The sequence below is a fragment of the Petromyzon marinus genome, chromosome 62 (assembly GCF_048934315.1).
Source record: "Petromyzon marinus isolate PM22_M1 ecotype Great Lakes invasive population chromosome 62, UKy_Petmar_22M1.pri1.0, whole genome shotgun sequence".
Classification (NCBI taxonomy): Eukaryota; Metazoa; Chordata; class Hyperoartia; order Petromyzontiformes; family Petromyzontidae; genus Petromyzon; species Petromyzon marinus.
In genome coordinates, this window is record NC_133728.1 from 8,126,012 (window position 1) to 8,151,939 (window position 25,928).

Genomic DNA, 25,928 nt, shown 5'->3' on the forward strand with positions numbered 1-25,928 from the left:
ACCCACACAGAGACCCCATAGACCCACTCATAGACCCATAGACCCACACAACGACCCATAGACTCACACAGAGACTCCATAGAGCCACACAGAGATCCACAGACCCACACAGAGACCCCATAGACCCACACAGAGAGCCATAGACTCACACAGAGACCCACAGACTCACACAGAGACCCCGTAGACCCACACAGGTACCCCGTAGACCCACACAGAGACGCAAAGACCCACACACAGACCCCGTAGGCCCACACCGAGACCCACAGACCAACACAGAGACCCAAAGACCCACACAGGGACCCCGTAGACCCACACAGAGATCCACAGACCAACACAGAAACCCCGTAGACCCACACAGGGACCCACAGACTCACACAGAGACCCCGTAGACCCACAGAGGGACCCCGTAGACCCACACAGAGACCCACAGACCAACACAGAGACCCAAAGACCCACACACAGACCCCATCGACCCACACAGCGACCCATAGATCCACACAGAGACCCACAGACCCACATAGAGACCCCATAGACCCACACAGAGACCCCATAGACCCACGCAGCGACCCATAGACCCACACAGAGACCCCATAGACCCACACAGAGACCCCGTAGACCCACACAGAGAGCCATAGACCCACACAGAGACCCAAAGACCCACACAGAGACCCCGTAGGCCCACACCGAGACACACAGACCAACACAGAGACCCAAAGACCCACACACAGACCCCATAGACCCACGCAGCGACCCATAGACCCACACGGAGACCCACAGACCCACACAGAGACCCCATAGACCCACACAGAGACCCACAGACCCACACAGAGACCCCATAGACCCACACAGAGACCCCGTAGACCCACACAGAGACCCCGTAGACCCACACAGAGAGCCATAGACACACACAGAGACCCAAAGACCCACACAGAGACCCCATAGACCCACACAGAGACCCCATAGACCCACACAGAGACCCCATAGACCCACACAGAGACCCCATAGACCCACGCAGCGACCCATAGACCCACACAGAGACCCACAGACCAACACAGAGACCCACAGACCCACACAGAGACCCCGTAGGCCCACACAGAGACCCACAGTCCCACACAGAGACCCACAGACCAACACAGAGACCCACAGACCCACACAGAGACCCCGTAGACCCACACAGACACCCCATAGTCCCACACAGAGACCCACAGACCAACACAGAGACCCAAAGACCCACAAGGAGAACTGTAGACCCACACAGAGACCCACAGACCCACACAGAGACCCACAGACCCACACAGAGACCCACAGACCCACACAGAGACCCACAGACCCACACAGAGACCCACAGGCCCACACAGAGACCCCGTAGACCCACACAGAGACCCGACCCACACAGAGACCCAAAGACCCACACAGAGACCCACAGAACCACACAGAGACCCACAGACCCACACAGAGACCCATAGACCCACATAGAGACCCACAGACCCACACAGAGACCGATAGACCCACACAGAGACCCAAAGACCCACACAGAGACCCATAGACCCACATAGAGACCCACAGACCCACACCGAGACCCCGTAGACCCACAGAGAGACCCACAGACTCACACAGAGACCGATAGACCCACACAGAGACCCAAAGACCCACACAGAGACCCATAGACCCACATAGAGACCCACAGACCCACACCGAGACCCCGTAGACCCACAGAGAGACCCACAGACTCACACAGAGACCCCGTAGACCCACACAGAGACCCACAGACCCACACAGAGACCCACAGACCCACACAGAGACCCACACAGAGACCCACAGACCGACACAGAGACCCACAGACCCACACAGAGACCCACAGACTCACACAGAGACCCACAGACCCACACAGAGACCCCATTCACAGAGCGAGTGCGTCATTGCCGAGCCCGCTTGCGAGACGGCGAGCACTGCCTCTCTTGACCTTTCGCTGCCTTCGGTCCTCAAGATTGTGCCCGAGAGGTCAGTGTCAGGTGTGACGTAGTCACGGCCCCGTTAAAGTCGCCGGGTTTCTATGGGAGGTGGGGGGTTGTGACAGGACCCCCACCCCCTCCATCCCCCTCGCTCCCAAGTAGCTCAAGGGGAGGAGGGAGAGGAGGAGGTGGAGGAGGGCGAAGGAGAACCCCAGAATTAATGCAACAAAAAATTTGAGCGGAGGAAAATTCCACTCGAATTTAAATCCCTGACCAAAACAAGGCGGTGGTCATTAAAATATCACGGCCAATTCATCTCTTTGTCTCTCTCTCTCTCGTCTGCATCTCTCTCTAATCTCACTACGTCTCTGTCTGTCTCTCTCATCTCACTACGTCTCTGTCTCTCTGTCTGTCTCTCTCTCTCATTCCGTCTCTGTCTCTCTGTCTGTCTCTCTCTCATATCACTACGTCTCTGTCTCTCTGTCTGTCCCTCTCTCTCATCTCACTACGTCTCTGTCTCTCTGTCTGTCTCTCTCTCATCTCACTCCGTCTCTGTCTGTCTCTCTCTCTCATCTCACTACGTCTCTGTCTCTCTGTCTGTCTCTCTCTCATCTCACTCCGTCTCTGTCTGTCTCTCTCTCTCATCTCACTACGTCTCTATCTGTCTGTCTCTCTATCTCATCTCACTACGTCTCTGTCTCTCTGTCTGTCTCTCTCTCATGTCACTCCGTCTCTGTCTCTCTGTCTGTCTCTCTCTCATCTCACTCCGTCTCTCTCTGTCTATCTCTCTCTCATCTCACTACGTCTCTGTCTCTCTGTCTGTCTCTCTCTCATGTCACTACGTCTCTGTCTCTCTGTCTCTCTCTCATGTCACTCATTCTCTGTCTCTCTGTCTCTCTCTCTCTTATGTCACTCCATCTCTGTCTCTCTGTCTCTCTCTCTCTCTCATCTTACTACGTCTCTGTCTCTCTGTCTGTCTCTCTCTCTCATCTCACTGCGTCTCTGTCTCTCTGTCTGTCTCTCTCTCTCACTCCGTCTCTGTCTCTCTGTCTGTCTCTCTCTCTCTCACTCCGTCTCTGTCTCTCTGTCTGTCTCTCTCTCTCTCACTCCGTCTCTGTCTCTCTGTCTCTCTCTCTCTCATCTCATTACGTCTCTGTCTCTCTGTCTCTCTCTCTCTTATGTCACTCCGTCTCTGTCTGTCTGTCTCTCTCTCTCATCTCACTCCGTCTCTGTCTCTCTGTCTGTCTCTCACTCATCTCACTCCGTCTCTGTCTGTCTCTCTCTCATCTCACTCCGTCTCTGTCTCTCTGTCTGTCTCTCTCTCATGTCACTCCGTCTCTGTCTCTCTGTCTCTCTCTCTCTTATGTCACTCCGTCTCTGTCTGTCTGTCTGTCTCTCTCTCTCTCATCTCACTCCGTCTCTGTCTCTCTGTCTCTCTATCTCTCATCTCACTCCGTCTCTGTCTGTCTGTCTCTCTCTGTCATCTCACTCCGTCTCTGTCTTTTTGTCTGTCTCTCTCTCATCTCACTACGTCTCTGTCTCTCTGTCTGTCTCTCTCTCTCTCACTCCGTCTCTGTCTCTCTGTCTGTCTCTCTCTCATCTCACTACGTCTCTGTCTCTCTGTCTGTCTCTCTCATCTCACTACGTCTCTGTCTCTCTGTCTGTCTCTCTCTCTCATCTCACTCCATCTCTGTCTCTCTGTCTGTCTCTATCTCTCATCTCACTACGTCTCTGTCTCTCTGTCTGTCTCTCTCTCATCTCACTCCGTCTCTGTCTCTCTGTCTGTCTCTCTCATCTCACTCCGTCTCTGTCTCTCTGTCTGTCTCTATCTCTCATCTCACTCCGTCTCTGTCTCTCTGTCTGTCTCTCTCATCTCACTCCGTCTCTGTCTCTCTGTCTGTCTCTCTCTCATCTCACTACGTCTCTGTCTTTCTGTCTGTCTCTCTCATTTCACTACGTCTCTGTCTGTCTCTCTCTCATGTCACTCCGTCTCTGTCTCTCTGTCTCTCTCTCTTATATCACTCCGTCTCTGTCTCTCTGTCTGTCTCTCTCTCTCATCTCACTACGTCTCTGTCTCTCTGTCTCTCTCTCATCTCACTCCGTCTCTGTCTCTCTGTCTGTCTCTCTCATCTCAATACGTCTCTGTCTCTGTCCGTCTCTCTCACATCTGTCTACAAGTCTCTCTCTCTCTCTCGTCTAAGGATTGGGGGGCTTGCAATGGTAATGTTTTTCTCACCCCCCCAAACCCTTTCTTTACCCCCCCCGTCTCCCCCCCCCAAACCCCCTCCCCCTTCTCCCCCACCCTCCCACCCCCGGGATCTGATGAATGAAGTCCACCCGCCGCAAATTGCCATCTCCGCCTTGTTTATTAATATTCAGAGCAGCTGCCATGGCGAGTGGAGAGGAAAGTGAGAGGAGGGAGACAGAGAGAAAGAGAGAGTGTGTAGGAGAGAGAGAGAGTGGGAGAGAGATTGGAGAGGGAGACTTTTGACTTTTAAACAACTTTTGTTGCCGCCAGCAGCAAAAGCACTGGAGGCGATTTCGATATGAAACGCACAAAGTCACCAGCAACACAAATGAAAATAAACGCTACAAATTCACGCGCTGCGGCGATAAAAGCACCGCGCACGACAGGAAATGAAAGCCACGTGGTGGTGGTGGTTGTGGTGGTGGTTGTGGTGGTTGTGGTGGTGGTGGTGGTTGTGGTGGTTGTGGTGGTGATCATCGCTCACACCACGGTGACGAGCTGAGCGCTTCAGAAGGTGAACACGTGGGGGGTGCCGTCCACGCTGGTTACAGAGAGGGGCTTGTCCGGCTTCCCCAGCGTTCAAAGAAGACGCGCTGCACATCACCGACACGTGTGTGTGTGTCACGTGGCGTGCTCCAGCCGGAGCCGCGCCTTGAGCAGGCCCCTGAACACCTGAAGCAGCACAGAGCAGCCGTCAGTGTCACCTTGCAGCGTCTTTCTCCTCGTTCTGTACACCGCCAACTTCGCCTAAGCACAGGCGAAGTTGGCGAGGTCATGGCGCTTGTTAGCCAGGTAAGGCACCATCCCCCATATACGAAGCTGCTGTTGTAGAAGGGTACCCCCAGTTTCCTGAAAATGTCCCCCAAAAGGCGGAACATTGAGTTTGAGCCGCTGGCAGTGTAAGTACCGGTGGGGCAGATCCTCCCTGGCACCGCAGGACATGCACCAAGTCTGTTACCCCCGGTGAGATTCGGCTGAGAGGGAGTGTGTAGGAGAGTGGGAGAGAGATTGGAGAGGGAGAGAGAGAGTGAGATTGAGAGTGCGGGAGAGAGCGGGAGAGAGATTACAGAGGGCTAGAGTGTCGGGGTTAGACAGTGTGGGGGAGCGTGGGAGAGATGTTATCGAGGGAGAGAGTGGAATCGAGAGTGTGGGAGAGTTTGGATACAGAGTAGGGTATAGAGAGAGAGAGTGAACGGAGGGAGCAGTAACGAGAGGGAGTGGATGAGTGGGAGAGAGTGGGATAACAGTTCAGTTCAGTTTATTTTGGTATAGCCCTGTGAGCCATTCGGCTCTTGAATCGGGTGCAACCACAACAACAACAAAATAACACGAACAAGAACAAGAAAAACATCTTAAAGTGACTAATGTGTTGACTGTGCAAACAGAAAATCCATGGAAGAAAAAAAAAGGCAAAAACGAGAGATACTTGACTTGAAACCACCGTCATTGCTGCCAGCAGCAAAAGACGATTTCGACTCAACCTCACGTGTGCACGTCACAATCACCGCCCGCGCGGCACGTGACGTTGCACGTGCTGCGCGCGTCACAAACGCCGCGTCGTCACGCTACGCCACGCCCCTCGCGCGACCAATCAGCTCCTTTAAAAGTAAAATCAAGGACGCCGTTCGCGTTGGTGCAGACGGCTTGACCCCCACCCCCCACCGTTCAAAGAAGACGCACGCGTGGCCTCGGCATTGAAGCGATTCGCGTGCTCCATCTGTAGCCGCTCCCTGAGCAGGCCCCTCAACATCGGCAGCGGAGAGCTGACGTCAGTGTCGCCTTGCAGCATCTTTTTATTTTTTCCCCCCTCCCGGTCTTGTAAAACTGTGCCATCTTTGCTTGGGCACAGACGAAGTTTGCGAGATCCTGGCGATGTATTAACCAGGCAAGGCCACTCGTACATACATGAAGCTGCTTCCAACGCATTTCAAGTGTGGAACGATGGCGGGCGAGGAGTCTTGAGATGGAGAATGCGGGTGGTTCAGGTCGAGGGTCAAATGGCCACCGACATAGCACTTCTGTTTTGGGGATTTTAACAGACAGCCCCATTCTGCTGTCTCCTCTCGCAGCTGCGGTGAGGGTGGAATGTAAGAGCTTATGGTGTATGTGGCACAAGAGCACAAATCATCCGCATACTGGAGCTCAAGCACATGTTCAGATATAATCTTTGTGGCCTGCTGATCTTGAAGAGCTTCCCATCCAACCTGAAGTCCAGGGTCACCCCACTCTCCTTTTCCACGTCCTTGTGCAAGAAGTGTCGTTACACATCGGAGGAAAACATTGAATGGGACCCGCGCAAGTGCACACAACCTCGCCTACTCCAAAGGGTTCAGACTCCTGACCTCCAACTGTTACTCTGGCTATCATCCCCTCACGGAAGTGACGAAGGATGTTCACAAACTTCCTACCGGGGGCAGCCATACTTCAGGAGGGACCTTCCATGGGAGTTCACGGTGCGCCGTGTCGAAAGCTTTGGAGAGGTCCACAGTTGGCCATGAACAAGCCTAGCTCCTATATTCTTCGTTTTTTCGGTAGAGTCACGTTGAAGGGAAACAATAAAATATATATATAAAACAATAAAATTCTCACGACGTTTGGACTGTAACACAAACAGTCATCATCAGGTGTGATCATCATCGACTGTAACACAAACAGCCAGCATCAGGTGTGAAAACCAACGGCAAGAAACATTTGCCGTCGGTTTTCACACCTGATGATGACTGCTTGTGTTACAGTCGAAACGTCGTGAGAATTTTATTGTTTTATATATTTTTTTATTATTTTATTGTTTCCCTTCTACGTGGTGACTTTTACCGAAAGAACCAAGAATATGAATCACTGCATTCACGAAAGCTTCACATCAAAATTCAAGCCTAGCTCCTGTCTCACGGCACCTTTCCTGCAGTTGGCGTGCAGCGAAGGCCACGTCCACCGTGCTTCCGTTCTGTCTGAAGCCGCACTGGGACTCTGACAGCGAGCCTTCAGTGGCAGTGCCAACGAGCCCGTGAAACGTGGCCTTCGTGAGGACTTTGCCAGCAACCCGCAAGGAGGGATGTTCACCCCGCTGTTTCCACAGATGGATTTGTCCGCCTTTCGTTTTCGTATACGCGGTGACGATGTTTCCATCCCTCCATTGACCGGGGGCGGGGGGGGGGGTACCCTCTTGCCTCCATATCTCAGCGACGGACAGGTGAACTGCTCTGGTGCAGAGATAGCCGCCCTGTTTCAGGATCTCAGCAGGGATGGAATCAGGGCCGGGGGTCTCGTTGTGATGGCAGCGCAAACCTCAGAAAAAGTCGGTGGGAGATGAAGGCTCTTGAATGGCGGGCAGTGTTGGGAGCTACACCAGGACTGAGTAGTCGACTGAGTTTGGGCGGTTTAAGAGGACTCCAAAGTTTTCCGTGACTGCAAGGATTAATACTCTTTATTTTTTTTTTCCGGTAAAGTCACGTATGTGAAATAAAATAAATGAAAACAACTAAATTAAATCACGACAAACATAGACACAACTTCAACCGAGAGGATGGTTTTAAATTGAGCAGCCATTGGAAAGATGTCATCAACCAAGTCAAACTTTAGCTGCCTTATAATTGTACAGCCGTTGCCATTTCTGCCAGTGGTTGTACTCGCTCTCGTGCAGTGCACCATCGCTCCTCCCAAACCCCCTGCAGCATAACAAAAGGCGGCTTAACTTAGCCCCTCCCCCTCCCCACCCACGTCCCTTGCTGGCTCCTCCCCCCACCCCTTAACTTAGCCCTCCCCTCCCCACCCACGTCCCTTCCTGGCTCCTCCCCCCACCCCTTAACTTAGCCCCTCCCCATCCACGTCGCTTCCTGGCTCCTCCCTCCCCCCTTAACTTAGCCATCCCTCCCACCCAAGTCCCTTCCTGGCTCCTCCCCCCCCCCTTAACTTAGCCCTCCCCCCCACCCACGTCCCTTCCTGGCTCCTCCCCCCACCCCTTAACTTAGCCCTCCCCCCCACCCACGTCCCTTCCTGGCTCCTCCCCCCCCCTTAACTTAGCCATCCCCCCCACCCACGTCCCTTCCTGGCTCCTCCCCCCACCCCTTAACTTAGCCCTCCCCTCCCCACCCACGTCCCTTCCTGGCTCCTCCCCCCCCCTTAACTTAGCCCTCCCCTCTCCACCCAGGTCACTCCTGGCTCCTCCCCCCCACCCCCTTAACCTGTATATATAATCTCGGGTGTCTCAGAGCTCTCCACTTGATACAGCAATTCTGCTGTGACTGTTTCCACCTGAAGACGGAAGCTTGTGTTGCCTCCGAAACGTCGCGATTTAATTTAGTTGTTTTCATTTATTTTATTTTACCTACTTGACTTTACCGGAAAAAAAAAAACAAAGAAGTATGACTCCAAAGTGTTCACCCCACCTCTGGGCTACCTTAGTTAGTTTGGTCCTTTACGAGAGGGGGCAGAGGAAGCAACTTCTTGGGCCGTGGCTGGTCTGCACGGCACCATAAACGTTGTACGTGTCATATCTGTCCACGTAAAAAATTGGGTTCCCTGTGCTTTGGAGACCCACCACGAATGTTGCAGGTGCCGTAGAGCCGTCTGCGACCATCTGCCTCTGCTCCTGCCATTGCCTTTTTGAGGGCCTCAGAAGTGGGGCCGTCGATTGTGGCTCCATGCGCTCTGTGCAAGCTGCCAAGTAAGGTGAAGATGCATGCGGAGTTTTCCTCGAAAGCAGCCCCGCTGTTTCTTGCCGCTGTTGCCGAAGGAGCGGGCTGCTGACTCAAAGCATGATGAACTTAGGAAGGACCACTTGTTGTAAATCGAAGCCTCCGCACTCGGGAGAGTCTCAACGTTATCGAGTTTTTATCTGCCATGAGAGCACCGTGGGCTGTTCCGTGCCTCTGTTTCCTCAAGTTGAGCTCAGTGCGGCTTTTTTTTTGGTGGACTTCTTGAGGCGGATGTCCGGGCGAACGATCATTCTGAGCTCGGCTGAGGTCATCCGACGATCCTCCCAGCACTCCGCTCTGAGGACGTCCCTGACATCAGAGCGCCTGACAATCATATCGTCCATGAGGTGCCAATTGCTTCGAACGTGGGTGCATCCAGGAGGTTTTGTATTGGTGATGGTGAGTTCACGTTCAGCACAACGGCTTAGCAGTCTCAATCCAGTAACCATTGGAAAGATGTTTTAAGCCATTTTGGTTCTTAATTAATTGTATTTTACGAGGACCTTCAGACCGCAGCTCTTCCGATGGCATTGACTCTTAATACCTCTCACACCACGGTTAATGGTATGGTTTACAACATGGAGTATAACAGCGCCTCACAGCTGTCTCTCTTCACCCTCCGACCATGGATGAACTCGTCCGTCTGAACGGGGCTCGTAGCTGTCCGTGGTGCTGAAGTTGAGGGTAAGAAGCCACCCATTTTTTCGCCATATAGCATTGTGATATATAACGACTTATTGTTGGTAGCTCAGCTGATTGGAGAATATATAGAGTTGATTTATAACATTGAGGTAGTTTATATTTTAGTTTTTATTGGTTACTATATGGTATTCATTATATAGTGTAGTGTATACCCAGTTACTGTTAACAGCTCAGCTTATTAAAGAATATATTGAGTACATTTATTATATTGATGTAATTTAGACTTAGGTTTTTTCACATCGGTTTACTGTATGATAGTTGAGTTGTTGCAGCCCCTTTGGCGTCCATGTACTAGGTGCCTCTGTGGATGTGTAGGTTTTGACTTTAACATAGCTATTTCTATGACCAGTCACAAGCTAATCCCTCAGTTATTTCAATGCTAAATTCTCCTGTTTGATTTGTACTAGGTGCCTCTGTGGATGTGTAGGCTTTGACTTTAACATAGCCATTTCTGTGACCAGTCACAAGCTAATCACTCAGCTATTTCAATGCTAAATTATCCTGTTTGATTTGTACTAGGTGCCTCTGTGGATGTGTAGGCTTTGACTTTAACATAGCTATTTCTATGACCAGTCACAAGCTAATCCCTCAGTTATTTCAATGCTAAATTCTCCTGTTTGATTTGTACTATGTGCCTCTGTGGATATGTAGGCTTTGACTTTAACATAGACATTTCTGTGACCAGTCACAAGCTAATCATTCAGCTATTTCAATGCTAAATTCTCCTGTTTGATTTGTACTAGGTGCCTCTGTGGATGTGTAGGCTTTGACTTTAACATAGACATTTCTGTGACCAGTCACAAGCTAATCCCTCAGCTATTTCAATGCTAAATTATCCTGTTTGATATGTAAACCCCTTTGTCAAGGTGCCTCACCTCTCTAAACCAGCTTAAAAGACGCTACGAATCTTAACAACGTACATTGAAGCTCTGTTGTCCCGACAGGTCTGTTCCTTTCACCTGAAGAAGGCCACTTGTGTTGTGAAAGAAACGTCGTGAGAATTTAATTGTTTTACTTTATTAATTCATTATTTTATTCTCATTCTACGTGACTTTACCGAAAGAACCAAAGAAGAGTCTCAATCCATTTGTATTAGCGTGACCAATCCCGTGATGCCCTATCACTCCACTCCATTATCTCACGATCGCCCAACACTCTTGCGTTGACGTCACCACAATATCAGGATTTTGTAATTTGTGGGGACTCTGCGGAGGGTCGTCGTCCAGCATCTGGCGAAAGTGGTCTTTTGCTTCATCTTCTGATGGTAAAATTGGTCCATAAGCACTGAAGAGAGTGCCATGCTCCCTTTTCAACGAGGGGCATGTGGAGTGACGTAAGCCTTTCACTTATGCCACTTCGTGTTTCCGTGGGATTTGGCAGGGAGGCAGTTCTTCACGGCAATGCCCACACCGTGCTGATGTTACCCTTCTGGCAGGTATCCCTTACATGAAGAATGTGCAGCCCTCTCCTTCATCCCAGAGCGACCCTTCCCCCAGGAGTCCGGTCTCACTCAGAGCGGTGTTAGCATCGCTTCGGCTCTGCTGCAATGAGTGCAGTCCTTCGTTGGGGCTTGCCGGTGCCATGCCTGGAGTCCAAGCGAGTCATCATGTTCCAGGTCACAAGTCGTAGAGGTAGCGGTCCCCAACCTTTATGGCACCAGGGACTGGTTTCGTGGAAGACAATTTTTTCATGGACCGGGGGGGGGGGGGGGCGGGGGGGGTTTCATCATTGGGTCTTTCCCCCTTTTCAAAGAAGCTCTCCAGCAACGTTTGTTTTTTACTCATGTTGGCTACTAGGGGTTAGAGCTTGTGGGCTTCATACCAACACTGTGACTGAGACAAGTTTCGCAGTGCGGGAAAAAGGCGCGGACGGAAGCGGTGAATAATAAAACAATGGGGGGCGGGCCACACGTGCTGACTCACCGCTCTCACCACCTCCTGCTGCTACTGTGCGGCCCGGTTCCTAACAAGGCCACGGACCGGTACCGGTCCACGGCCCGAGGCTTGGGGGCCCCTGGTAAAGGGACATATTCCTTTATTCGGTGTTCAACCGCTCCGCGCAATGTCCGCGTAGGTGCTGCGCCCTGTCCAGGAGAATGTTAGAGTGGGCAATGCTTAGTCCACATTTTCGAGGCCTTTGCCCATCCGGGGTGAGCAGTGGGGCTCCTTAACAGGGCTGCTCAGACACACAAGGGTCTGCCGGGAGCAGCTGCCCCTCAGCTCCCAGCCGCTGACGACCAAAAGCGCCGTGCCGCTACCGTGCAGGAAGCAGGCTAGGAGCTTCCGGATCATTCGGCCCCGTTCCCGTCGCCAAGCACCTCATCGCCGGCAGATTTTCATGGTGCAGGAAATTTTGGATGGAACTCATGAAGAGCGGTAATGGATACCTGCGCGCTGGAATTATTTATAATGACGTGGGGGGTTGTGATTGTCACAACAGCTTCTCTTTAGGAGGATGGCCTACAGTGCCACGACTATACACTACTATACACTACACTATACACTACGATACATTACATTACTATGTACTTTACACTACACTATACACTACTATACATTACATTAATATACACTATACACTACACTATACACTACACTACACACGACATTACTATACACTATACACTACTATACATTACATTACTATACACCAAACACTACACTATACACTACATTACTATACACTACACTATACACTGCAATACATTATATTACTATACACCAAACACTACACTATACACTACATTACTATACACTACACTATACACTGCAATACATTATATTACTATACACTATACACTACACTATACACTACTATACACTACACTATACACTACGATACATTACATTACTATATACTATACACTAAACTATACACTACACTATACACTACATTATTATACACTACACTATACACTACTATACATTACATTACTATGCACTATACAGTACACTATACACTACTATACACTACACTATACACTACTATACATTACATTAATATACACTATACACCACACTATACACTACACTACACACTACATTACTATACACTACACTATACACTACTATACATTACATTACTATACACTAAACACTACACTATACACTACACTATACACTACATTACTTAATACTACACTATACACTACAATACATTACATTACTATACACTATACACTACACTATACACTACTATACACTACACTATACACTACTATACAATACACTATACACTACATTACTATACATTACACTATACGCTACTATACACTATACATTACACTATAAACTACTATACACTATAAACTACATTACACAGCACTACACATTAATATACACTACACACTACTATACACTATGCACTACTATACAGTACACTATACACTACATTACTATACATTACACTATACACTACTATAGACTACGCTATACACTGCATTGTGCACTACATTACACTGCACTACACATTACTATGCATTACACTATACACTACTTATACACTATGCACTACATTGCACAGCACTACACATTAATTTACACTACACTATACATTACTATACACTATGCACTACTATACAGTACACTATATACTACACTACTATACAGTACACTATACACTACTATACACTACTATACACTATACACTACTATACACTACTATACACTACATTACTATACACTACGATACACTACATTACTATACACTACACTATTATACACTATGCACTACTATACACTACACTATATACTACACCACTAGACACTAAACGATACAATAATATAGTACGCACGAATTCATTTATTTTTGTTGCTGCTGGCGACCGAGTCTGGGTAGGTCCCTACCCATACTCGCTTAACTAACTAATCGTTTTTACGACCCGTTCCGTGGAACCAATCGCCATCGTTATTGGTTCATACGCGAATGATTCTCTGCTGTGGGGGCTTGTTTGTGTGTCGTAGCAGTAGTTAACATCGCCGCTGGGAAGACAAAGGCGAGCCAGGCGTGGTGTTGATCACAAAGACAAAGATACTCCCCCATCATGTAGTCTTAAGTATATATATTTAACAAAAACTTTATATTTTTTTAAAACACGCTTTTATGAAATGTACTAAAAAGTTAAGAATATTTGTTTTTTTTTCTGTTCAAGTACTTTGCATTATACATGTTTATTATACTCTTGTTTAAACTGATTAAAAATAAAAGCGTGGGCCGTAACGTGAGTGGACCGTGGGCAATTACAGCCAACGTCAGTTGACCGTGGACAATCAGACCCAAGGCCGAAACATCTTACATATAAAATAGGATGTTTAAAATATATAAATATGTTTTAATGATAGAATATAGTATTGCCATCAGCATGACATAAGTATAACTAAGTTTGCAGTCCATACCACATTGGGAAGTGGGTACAAATTGAGTTACAATATTTGAGGATACAACAACAACAGAGTGAGTTAAATAAAAAATCGTGTAAATAATACAAAATAAAAACTATTGAGGCAAGCGCTGTGGTTGGAAGCGGTTGCTGGTTACCCCATCCCCTCGGGTGCCACAGTGACGGACTTCATAGGTTGCTGCTGCTACTCGTTGATAAAACTTGCCCTGACCAGTTCGGTTGCAGGCTATACGGGGGATCTTTGCCTTTGTTTAAACCGGTTCTGGGCCCTGCCGTGGGTCGACTCAGCCTCAAATAAGTACAAGGTGCTGTGTGTAGTACGCATCGCCACTGGGGAGACACAGGCGGTGCTATAGACTACACTATACACTACACTATACACTCCACTATACTCTACACTACACTATACACTACACTATACACTACACTATACACTACTATACATTACAATATACACTACACTACAAACTACTATACACTACACTATACACTACACTGTACACTACACTACACACTACACACTACACTATACACTACACTATACACTACATTATACACTACTATACACTACACTATACACTACACTATACACTACACTATAAACTACTATACACTACACTATACACTACACTGTACACTACACTACACACTACACTATACACTACACTATACACTACACTATACACTACACTATACATTACACTATACACTACACTATACACTATACACTACACTATACACTACACTATACACTACAATACACTACACTATACACTATACTATACACTACAATACACTACACTATACACTATACTATACACTATACACTACACTATCCACTACACTATACACTACACTATACACTACACTATACAATACTATACACTACACTATACACTACACTATACACTACACTATACACTACTATACACTACACAAAACACTACACACTACACTATACACTACACTATACACTACACTATACAGTATACAATACTATACACTACTATACACTACAATATACACTACACTATACACTACACTCTACAGTACTATACACTACACTATACACTACTATACACTACACTATACAATATTATACACTACACTATACACTACACTACACTATACACTACACTACTATACACTACACAATACACTGCACTATACACTACACAGTACACTGCACTATACACTACCATACACTACACTCTACACTACTATACACTACACTATACACTGCACAGTACACTACACTATACACTACTATACACTACACTCTACACTACTATACACTACACCCTACACTACTATACACTACACTATACACTGCACTATATGCTACACTATACACTACTATACACTACACTCTACACTACTAGACACTACACTATGCACTACTATACACTTCACTCTACACTACTATACACTACACTATACACTGCACTATACACTACACTATGCACTACTATACCCTACACTATACGCTACAATACATAACACTATACAATCCTATACACATCACTATACACTACTATACACTACACTATACACTGCACTATACACTACTAAACACTACTATACCCTACACTATACGCTACAATACACAACACTATACAATCCTATACACTACACTATACACTACTATAACCTACAATATACGCTACTATCCACAACACTATATAATCCTACACACCTCACTATACACTACTATACACTACACTATACACTGCACTATACACTACTATACACATACACTCTAACACGTAGGCTTCCTATTCATATCCTTTGGGTATTTTGGTAAAGCCACGTAGATAGAAAAAATAATAAAAAATATCATACACTCCTAGACATCTACAGGCCAATATCATCCATAATAGATGATTTTTGGGGGGGGTTGGTTAGATCGCATAAATATATAAATGCATCTTCAAAACCCGCCAGGGCATCAAATCCACCAAGACTCTAAGGGCTACCAAAAATTCACAAACCTCATGTCCCATTAAGACCCATATAGTTAATACAACAGGCTCTGCCACGTACGAATTAGCACAATACGTAACGCAACAAACACAGCCCTACATCCGTAGGACCTCTTCGTTTCATCAAAAACTCTGAACATCTCGTTAATATAATCAAAGATATTCAGCTTAACCCGAATGATATTCTTGTACGTTTTGATGTGACCTCTCTGTTCACGAGCGTTCCGGCCAAACGAGTCAATAAAATTACTCAACACTGGTAACGAAAAAAGGTTTAGCCAAAGATGTCCCATGGCTGGCTGAACACTTCAAATATTAGACACTCCTTTGCCAGTACCAAAATATAATAACAGGGTTTTTCCCCTTTTTTCTCGCAACAAAACTGAAACCTTTTTTTATACAAGCATTCATGTTTACTGCATTAACCACAATTTCTTCCCTTGGTGTGGACCAATCAGTTTCAAGGACAATGCCACATATATTATCATAGTATGTTTTTTTGTTTGTTTGCATTTTGACTACAAGTATTGTGGTTAATGCACCACATGATTCCTTGTAAAAAAAAGGTTTCAGTTTTTATTGCCAGAAAAAAAGGGGGAAACCCCCATTATCATAGCTGAACGCTGTTTAAAGAACACCTATTTCTTGTGGCAAGGTGACTTCTATAAACAAAAGGAAGGAGCAGCAATGGGCTCTCCTTTGTGTCCTGTGATAGCGAATTTGTTCATGGAAAGTTTTGAAACAAAAACAATAGCTTTCTGCTTGGTTTAGATATGTGGATGACACATTGGTGGTCTGGCCACACGGCCAAGAAGTACTAAACGAATGTCTAAATCATCTCAACTCGCAAAACCCATCCATCCAGTTCACCATGGAAGTGGAAGCTGACAGAAGTCCACCATTCCTGGATATTCTGCTCGAATGGGGTCTAAATGGTAAAATAACACGCGGTGTTTACCGAATGAAAACGCATACTGACGCCCATCTGAATGCAGAGTCACACCATCACCCCCGCACAGAAATCTGCTCTTATCAAGACGCTCACTCATCGTGCTAAGAAAGTGTGTCAGATGGTGACGGTCTGAGAAGTGAAGTTCAACAAGTTAAAGAAGCGCTGCAAATGAACGGTTACAATGATGTACAAATCAACAGGGCATTGAATGCCGAAACCAAGTCAAATAACAAGAGCATTGAAACTGCCCAAGTAATTAAAACGATCAAAATACCTTACATTGCGGGAGTAACTGATCAACTAGCCAGATGTTTGGAAAAAAACAAAACATCCGAGTCAGATTTGTCACGGCTCATAAAATACAGAAATTAATATCTGGTACAAACGATGTATTTTCCGACGCTATCAACAGAAGGTGTGTACAGGATTTACTCCACTTGTGGCAAGTGCTATGTTGGGCAAACAGGGCGAATGATCAGCACGAGACTTAAAGAACATCAGAGAAATGTGAAATGCTTCCAAATACAACTGACAGCAGTCGTAGAAATCAGAGGTGGCGAAGGGGGAGGCGGGGGTTATTGTAATTATATGATAAATTAGTTATCAGTTAATTGTTATATTGGGTATAGTGATTGGGTTCAGTTATTAAATAATACACATTACAACTAATTATTAATCTACAACTGATTACTAATCATAACATTTAACTGATTACTAATCTTATTCTTGGTTCTTTCGGTAAAAAATATATATTTTATTATTTTATTGTTTCCCTTCAACGTGACTTTACCGAAAGAACCAATACTGATTGGCCGTGTCGGATGGTGGAGGGTTGTGACACATTTATAAAAAACGCGATCTAACCCAAAAAACTTTATTTTGAAAAATATTGGTCGCGAAAGCCTACGTGTTAAATCCACTACACTGCTATACACTACACTATACACAACACTACACACTACACTACACTACTATACACTACACTATACACTACTCTATATACTACACACTACACTATACACTACACTATACACTAAACTACATCATACTACACTATACACTACATACTACACTATACACTACACTACATACTACACTATACACTACACTATACACTACACTATACACTACACTACATACTACACTATACACTACACTATACACTACACTATACACTACTCTATACACTACACTATACACTACACTACTATACACTACACTATACTACTATACACTACACCATACACTACACTATACACTACACTATACACTACACTATACACTACTCTATACACTACACTATACACTACACTATACACTACTGGTGCTGGCCATCCACCTCCTCGTGTGCCACAGTGCCTTCCTTCATAGGGTGCTGCTCCTGGCTACTAACAGTACGTGCCCCAACAGTCTATTAAGGGCTATACGGGGGTGAGATGTTTGACCTTTAGAGGAGGATGGGCTAATCCACTTGGAGGTTGGGAAAAGGAGGATGATGAGGTAGTGAGGTGGTTGGACACCTGTGCAGGGTGAAGGAGGATAGGGTAAGCAACATCATCCTCGCCATTATCACCATCATCGCCATCATCATCATCATCACTATGATCATCACCATCATGATCATCACAATAATTATCATCACCAAATACCATCATCATCACCACCATTATCACCATCATCGTCATCATCACTATGATCATCACCATCATGATCATCACCATCATCTTCATCATCACCATCATCACCACCATCATCACCACCAACATCACCACCACCATCATTCATCACCACTATCATCATCACCATTGTGACCATCATCATCATCATCACCACCATCATCACCTCCATCATCAGCACCCCCACCACCACCACCACCATCATTCATCACCACTATCATCATCACCATTGTGACCACCATCATCATCATCATCACCACCATCATCACCACCATCATCACCACCAACACCACCACCATCATTCATCACCACTATCATCATCACCATTGTGACCACCACCACCATCATCACCACCACCATCGAAACTGCTAGGCAGAGCCATCTTGACGTGCGGGCCCACGTGACCGCGCTGGAGTTAACTGGAGGACAGCGCTGGAGTTAACTGGAGGACAGCGCTGGATAACTGGAGTTAACTCCAGTTATCCAGCGCTGTCCTCCTGGATAACTGGAGTTAACTCCAGTTATCCAGCGCTGTCCTCCAGACAGTCTCGTCCCCTTCACCTGATGAAGGCCGCTTGTGTTGTGGCCGAAACGTCGTGAGAATATTATTGTGTTATTTTATTTTATCAATTTATTATTTTATTCTCATTCTACGTGGTGACTTTACCGAAAGAACCAAAGAAGATGAACACCATTCTTGTTCCCGGATAGTAAGCGTTATTTTCTAATTGCGTGTGCCTCGAAAGTATAAAAAAATGGATATTATTCAGCACAAATTTTGCTTTTGTGACCAGGACTCTGCGTGAAGGAACGACACAAATTCACACGACGTTCTCTCATTCAAAATAGGTACACTTCAAAATAGCACTGTCCTGCTCATAAAAGCAAAGTTTGTGGGGAATAATAGCAACCATTGGAAAGATGTTCTAAATCGAACCGAACATTAAACTACATTTTCAATGGTACAGTATATTTTTCAAGTAGTGGTACCCCAAACTTTCGCTGCTCTTAAAAATTCCCTTTTCACACCATCAATAGGTAAACTCCCCCCCTCCCCCAACCGGCATGTTCACCCGCATGTACACCACCTCTACACCGTTCATCATGCTAAGTCGGCCAATCAAATGATAATTTTCTAATTCCTTTGTCAAGGCACCTTGTTTCCTCGCACACAGCTTAAAGGTCCGCGGTCTGAGCGTTGGCTGTGTTTTCACTCCAGCGCTGTCCTCGAGATAGTCTGGTCCCTTCACCTGATGAAGGCCGCTTTTGTTGTGGCCGAAACGTCGTGATTTTTGTTGCTTTATTTTTTACCTACGTGACTTTACCGAATAGAACCAAAGAGTTCGTTGTGTACTTCTGAGGCATAAGCCATTAGGAAATTACACTTACTACCCAGGAACAAAAAATAAATATTTATTTTTTGTTACACAAATAATTCAAAAGCCGTGGATGATCGAGCACAATATATATACAGGGGGTGGTCCGTGATTCTGTTTTGTTTCTGCAGGCCCAAGATCTATTCTTAGCTCTTTCGATAAAGTCACGTTGAAGGGAAACAATAAAATAATAATAATATATATAAAAAACAATAAAATTATCACGACGTTTCGGCCATAACACAAACGGTCATCATCAGGTGTGAAAACCAACACCTGATGATGACCATTTGTGTTATGGTCGAAACGTCGTGAGAATTTTATTGTTTTATATGTATTTTATTACTGTATTGTTTCCCTTCAACGTGACTTTACCGCAAAAAGAGCTAAGAATATGAATTACTGCAGTCACGAAAGCTTTAAATCAAAATTCAGGCCCAAGATGTCTCTGAGTAAGGAAGAACGAATCCAGACAATCCTACTCGTAGCGAATCTGAGTCGGGGGGTGGGGTGGGGGGTGGGGGAGGTCGCTGTGGAATTGAACTGACTGGGTCTACACCGCCAGCCACTTACACTTTAGCCCTGTTGTTACAGACTCATGGGACACCCTGGAATATTTCAAAGATCCCCCGTGTAGACTTAACAGACTGTAGGGGCAAGTGCTGTTAGCGAGCACCTATGAAGGCCGGAACGGTACACGAGGAGGGTGGGTGGCCAGCACCACGCCCGACCGCCTTTGTCTCCCTAGTGGCAATGTTTACACACCGCACCAGGTACTCATTTGAGGCTGAGTCGACCTAGGGGAGGCCCGGGACCGGTTCAGATAATCGTCACTGGTGTTGGCCGTGAGCGGGAATCGAACCCGGGTCGCCAGGTTCATAGCGCAGCGTAGCGCTAACCGCTACACTACACACTATTCCTGTTGTTGCAGACTCATAGGACACCCTGGGATATTTATACACACACGATGCTTCGAAAAAATGTTGACACTTCCGAGAATGTGCAACGATACCACGTGACATGTGCTGCTGCCTCCGGGCTCTGCAGACCACGTGGAGACGATTCAGGGCCACGTGTTGACAACGATGGTGAATAAAGGTGTCTGTTTTTGTGCCAGTTAAAAGGGTCAAACCTATTCCTATATCTTGTTACTGGCAAAGGAGGTCTCATAATGTTAATGCTCACCCCGAGCCCTCAATACTCTGATAGTGCGCTGTTTTTGAGTTGTACGCCTTTTGGCGTCATCTGGTCCAACACCAGTGGAGACTAGGCTCTAAGACAATCTGTCTCGGGTGTGGACCAATCAAATTCAAGGACAGTGCATATTATTATCAGAGTTGTCTCTTTTGTTTGCATTTTGACTGCTTGTGTTGTGGTTATTGCAAACATGATGCCTTGAATAAAGGTGTCAGTTTTTGTGCCAGTTAAAAGGGTAAAAACCTATTACTATGAGCGGCAGGCTCGTCGGCTTTTTGAAGCTATTAACGTTACATTTGTTATCGTGCAACGGCGTATTATTATCCCATCCTTTCTCCATTAAAGACGATGGTCCCGTATAAGTGTTCGAACACAACTTGAAGCACCCCGTCTATGTAACCATCGTCATCATCATCAAAAAAAATAACGAACGATCGACCCCGATTGACCGATTGACCGATCTACCGATCGATGGGGCGTGCCCTGTGATGGTAACAATTCCCTGGCTCCCGCCCAGCGGAAGACTCCGACCCACCGAGCGGAGCCACCGCGCAATCGACCTCAATCAAACTCCGCCACCCACCGTTGTGCAAAGATATTGCAACTACTGTACTGTAGAGGGGGCGATCGCGTGGACTTTTCGGATGAACCGGGGCGCGTGGCGATTGCGTTTTTGCCTAAGCACCGTGTGTCACTCGGCCATGCGCATGTCCACGAGTGGAAATGGCGCGCAACTGTTCATTGCAAGACGATCGATTTGGGCTGATAATCGAGATTCGGCTGCCGTTGAGTCGGATTTATTTTTGACGGAATTCGAGGAAGAGAGAGGGAGCTCGTTTGTTTTCGCTGTGTGTGTGTGCGTGTGAACGCGCAGCTAGTACTCGATGGGACTTATATGACACGGGGAAAGGTGTGAACTTGTTATGGGGGGGGGGGGAGGGTTCGTACTTTAAACGGCCATAATAGGCGAAAATGTTGAAACCAAAAAGGCAGGGAGGGAGGTTAGGGAGGGAGGTGAAGGAAGGAGGGAGGGGGGGAGGGAGGGAGGTGAGGGAGGGTGGGAGGTGAGGGAGGGAGGGAGGTGAAGGAGGGAGGGAGGGAGGTGAAGGAGGGAGGGAGGGAGGGAGGTGAGGGAAGGAGGGAGGTGAAGGAGGGAGGGAGGGAGGGAGGGAGGGGGAGAGGGAGGGAGGGAGGGAGAGGAGGGAGGGAGGGAGAGGAGGGAGGGGAGGAGAGGGAGGGAGGGAGGGAGGGAGGGAGGGAGAGGGAGGGAGGGAGGGAGAGGAGGGAGGGAGGGAGAGGAGGGAGGGAGGGAGGGAGAGGAGGGAGGGAGGGAGGTGAGGTGAGGGAGGGATGCAAGGATGCAGGCAGGGAGGGATGTGCTGATATTTCCCCATGTGTACCGTTGAGACTCCCAGGAATGTTGGCAGGCTTTATCGATCTAATCCCCTCGGCAGACTCCTGGCGTTGCTGCGATTTGTCCTCGGTGCGGTTCTCCGCCGAGTCGAAGTCTCCTTGCGACTCGCCCCACTCACGGCCAACACCAACGTTGACGATTATCCGAACCGGTACTGGGCCTCCCCTAGGTCGACTCAGCCTCAAACGAGTACCTGGTGCGGTAGATAAAAACATCGCCAATGGGGAGACAAAGGCGGTCGGGCGTGGTGTTGGCCACCCACCTCCTCTTGTGCCGTTCCGGCCTTCACAGGTGCTGCTCGCTAACAGCACTTGCCCCAACAGTCTGTTAAGTCTACACGGGGGATCTTTGTCTTTGTGTCTCCGGTGCTGCCCCCCCCCACTCGTGTGCCACATCGCTGCTTCTCCTCGCTACGAACAGCACTTGGCCCCCAACAGTCTGATTCAGGCTACACGTGGGAGGTGGGTGGGTGGGTGGAGGGGGGGACCCTTATCTTTGAAGTGGTGACATCGGTTTGACACGCGCACCATACTTGGGGGTGATGGCGGGGTTTTGTTTTGTGCCAAGCTTAATCATCTTCACACTTCGCATTAGCAGAGAGGGTGTAGCGTCTTTTCCCCAAAATATTTTTTTTGTGGTGGAGGAGGGGGGTTTAGGATTTTCAGGAATGTTCAGGAATTTTTTTTTTCATTTTGAAGAATTTTCAGGATTTTAAGGAATTTTGCGAATCTCAGGATTTTCGCGGATTTTCAGGAATTTTCAGGATTTTAAGGCATTTCAGGAATTTTCAGGATTTTAAGGAATTTTGCAAATTTTCACGATTTTCGGAGTGTAAAGCATTGTTGAAGATCTTCGTTTGGGAGATGTTTTTTTCTTCCCTGCCGACTGCTGACGATATCGCGCGTGACGATGCAATACGTCTCTCGGGACACGGTATCTAGGAGATGTTGACTCCCTCGCCTGGGACACAGGATGCATGGGTTCGATCCCGACCCTGACGCCTGTTGTTTACTGGGAGTTTGCGTGTCTCTCTCCATCATCATCATCACGGTATCAAGGAGATGTTGACTACCTCGCCTGGGACACAGGATGCATGGGTTCGGTCCCGACCCTGATGCCTGTTGTATACTGGGAGTTTGCGTGTCTCTCTCCATCATCACCATCATCACGGTATCTAGGAGATGTTGACTACCTCGCCTGGTACACAGGAAGCATGGGTTCGATCCCGACCCTGACGCCTGTTGTATACTGGGAGTTTGCGTGTCTCTCTCCATCATCATCATCATCACGGTATCTAGGAGATGTTGACTACCTCGCCTGGTACACAGGAAGCATGGGTTCGATCCCGACCCTGACGCCTGTTGTATACTGGGAGTTTGCGTGTCTCTCTCCATCATCATCATCACGGTATCTAGGAGATGTTGACTACTTCGCCAGGGACACAGGATGCATGGGTTCGATCCCGACCCTGACGCCTGTTGTATACTGGGAGTTTGCGTGTCTCTCTCCATCATCATCATCATCACGGTATCTAGGAGATGTTGACTACCTCGCCAGGTACACAGGAAGCATGGGTTCGATCCCGACCCTGACGCCTGTTGTATACTGGGAGTTTGCGTGTCTCTCTCCATCATCATCATCATCACGGTGGCTAGGAGATGTTAACTACCTTGCCTGGTACACAGGAGGTCGTCGATTCGATCCCAAACCTTACACCTGTTGTACATTTGGAGTTTGCGTCTCTCTCTCTCTCACCCGGTGGCCACGTGGATTTTTCTCCGGGTCCTTCGGCTTTTTCCCTCCCCATGTAGAATCAACAACATGCGTATTTTATAAATTTCCAGGGGACGATAAGCCACTTCTTTGAGCTCATCAACAAAGAAGCTACGTAGCTCATGGCGAGGCCTTACCTGGTTAAAAAAAAATAAAAGAATAATTAAAAAAATAGTTTATAGTATACGTAACGACGTCACCCACAATCGCCACTCTCAGAACCCGCCACCTCCGATAAGCACGGGTTCCGAAAGAGGTTCAACGTTCAACGCGCACGCACAGTCCTCCGAAGCTAAGCAAGGAGGCTCAGCCTGCTCGGCACTCTGGATGGGAAGCTTCATCTAGAGAGGGGGTGGTGTAGGGTTGAGCCGAGGGGAAGTTTCGCGAGATCATGGCGCAGCAATCGGCCGCATTGGAATCGACGGACAGTGATGCACGCCTCCATCACCACCGCAACGGATCGTTGAATCCATCCGCGCGGAGCTTCGCGAGCGTCGCAAACCGCCCCGTGGGCGAGGGATCGTCCTTCACCCGTTCCCGTTCTGTGACGTCTGCAAGTTGCAGGGGCGGTGGGTCACGTTTGGCGCCGAAATTCTACGATACCCGCGCCAAATTGGTCCCACACGTCCTTCAACCCATACCCCCCCCCCCCCCCCCCGCCTACCCGCATGGTCTTGTGGGAGCCTCGGTACGTCTTCCGACCTGAAGACGTACCTATAGTTTTGCTTTGGGTTCCGTGCCGATGACGTGCACGAAACGTCATCGTAATGGAACTGGAAGAGAAAAAAAAAACTGATCACGTCCGTGTACGTCGTGGCAACGGAATCAATCATAAATAAAATAAAAAAAAACTGATTCCGTCCATTTACGTCATCGGATTGGTAATCGGAAGAAAGAACTGATGACGTACACTTACGTCATTGCGAACGACAAAAGGGTAGGGGGGGTTAATGATTGTTTGCTAAAGCTGCCTAACCTTGGTGCAACATGGGAAAGCATAACTGAAATCCCAGTCTCACAGTGCCTCTCTCTCAGTGTCTCTTGTCTCTCATTGTGACCCGTCAACCCCCGCCCACCACCACCACCACCACCCCAAGTGCCCCCCAAAGTGACCAACGTGTCGAGCGACGTGACGGTCAATGAAGGCGCCAACGTCACCATCTTCTGCGGGGGCAGCGGGCGCCCTGAGCCCGTCATCACCTGGAGACACCTCTCACCTGCAGGTAACGCGTTCGGGTGGGGATGGGGGCGAGAGGGGGCTAACAGCACTTGACCCCAACGGTCTGTGTTTAGGCCACACGGGGGACCTTTGTCCTTGGTGCTCGCCACGCACAACCCCTCGTGTGCCACAGTGCCGGCCATTGTAGCCGCGCTCGCGAGCGACGCTTGCCCCGTACGGGAGGGACCCTTTGTCTTTGTGTGAGCTCAAGACCCTGGTGTTCATCACCCCTCCCCCTCCACACACACCGCACAGACCCCCCCCCCCCACGACCCCACAGACCCCCCAGCCCCCCACAAACCCCCCAGCCCCCCCACAGCCCCCCACAGACCCCCCAGCCCCCC

The 25,928-nt window shown here is 47.8% G+C and overlaps 1 protein-coding gene across 2 annotated transcripts in view; it reads left to right on the forward strand.

Annotated features, from left to right (window-relative positions):
• The window catches only part of LOC116955861 (limbic system-associated membrane protein-like), a 768,583-nt gene that overhangs the window by 697,333 nt on the left and 45,322 nt on the right, over positions 1–25,928 (forward strand). For both annotated transcript variants that reach the window (XM_076053714.1, XM_076053713.1), the window contains one exon: positions 25,463–25,588. In XM_076053714.1, the coding sequence (XP_075909829.1) occupies positions 25,463–25,588 (126 nt within the window). The remainder of the gene's footprint in view (positions 1–25,462; positions 25,589–25,928) is intronic.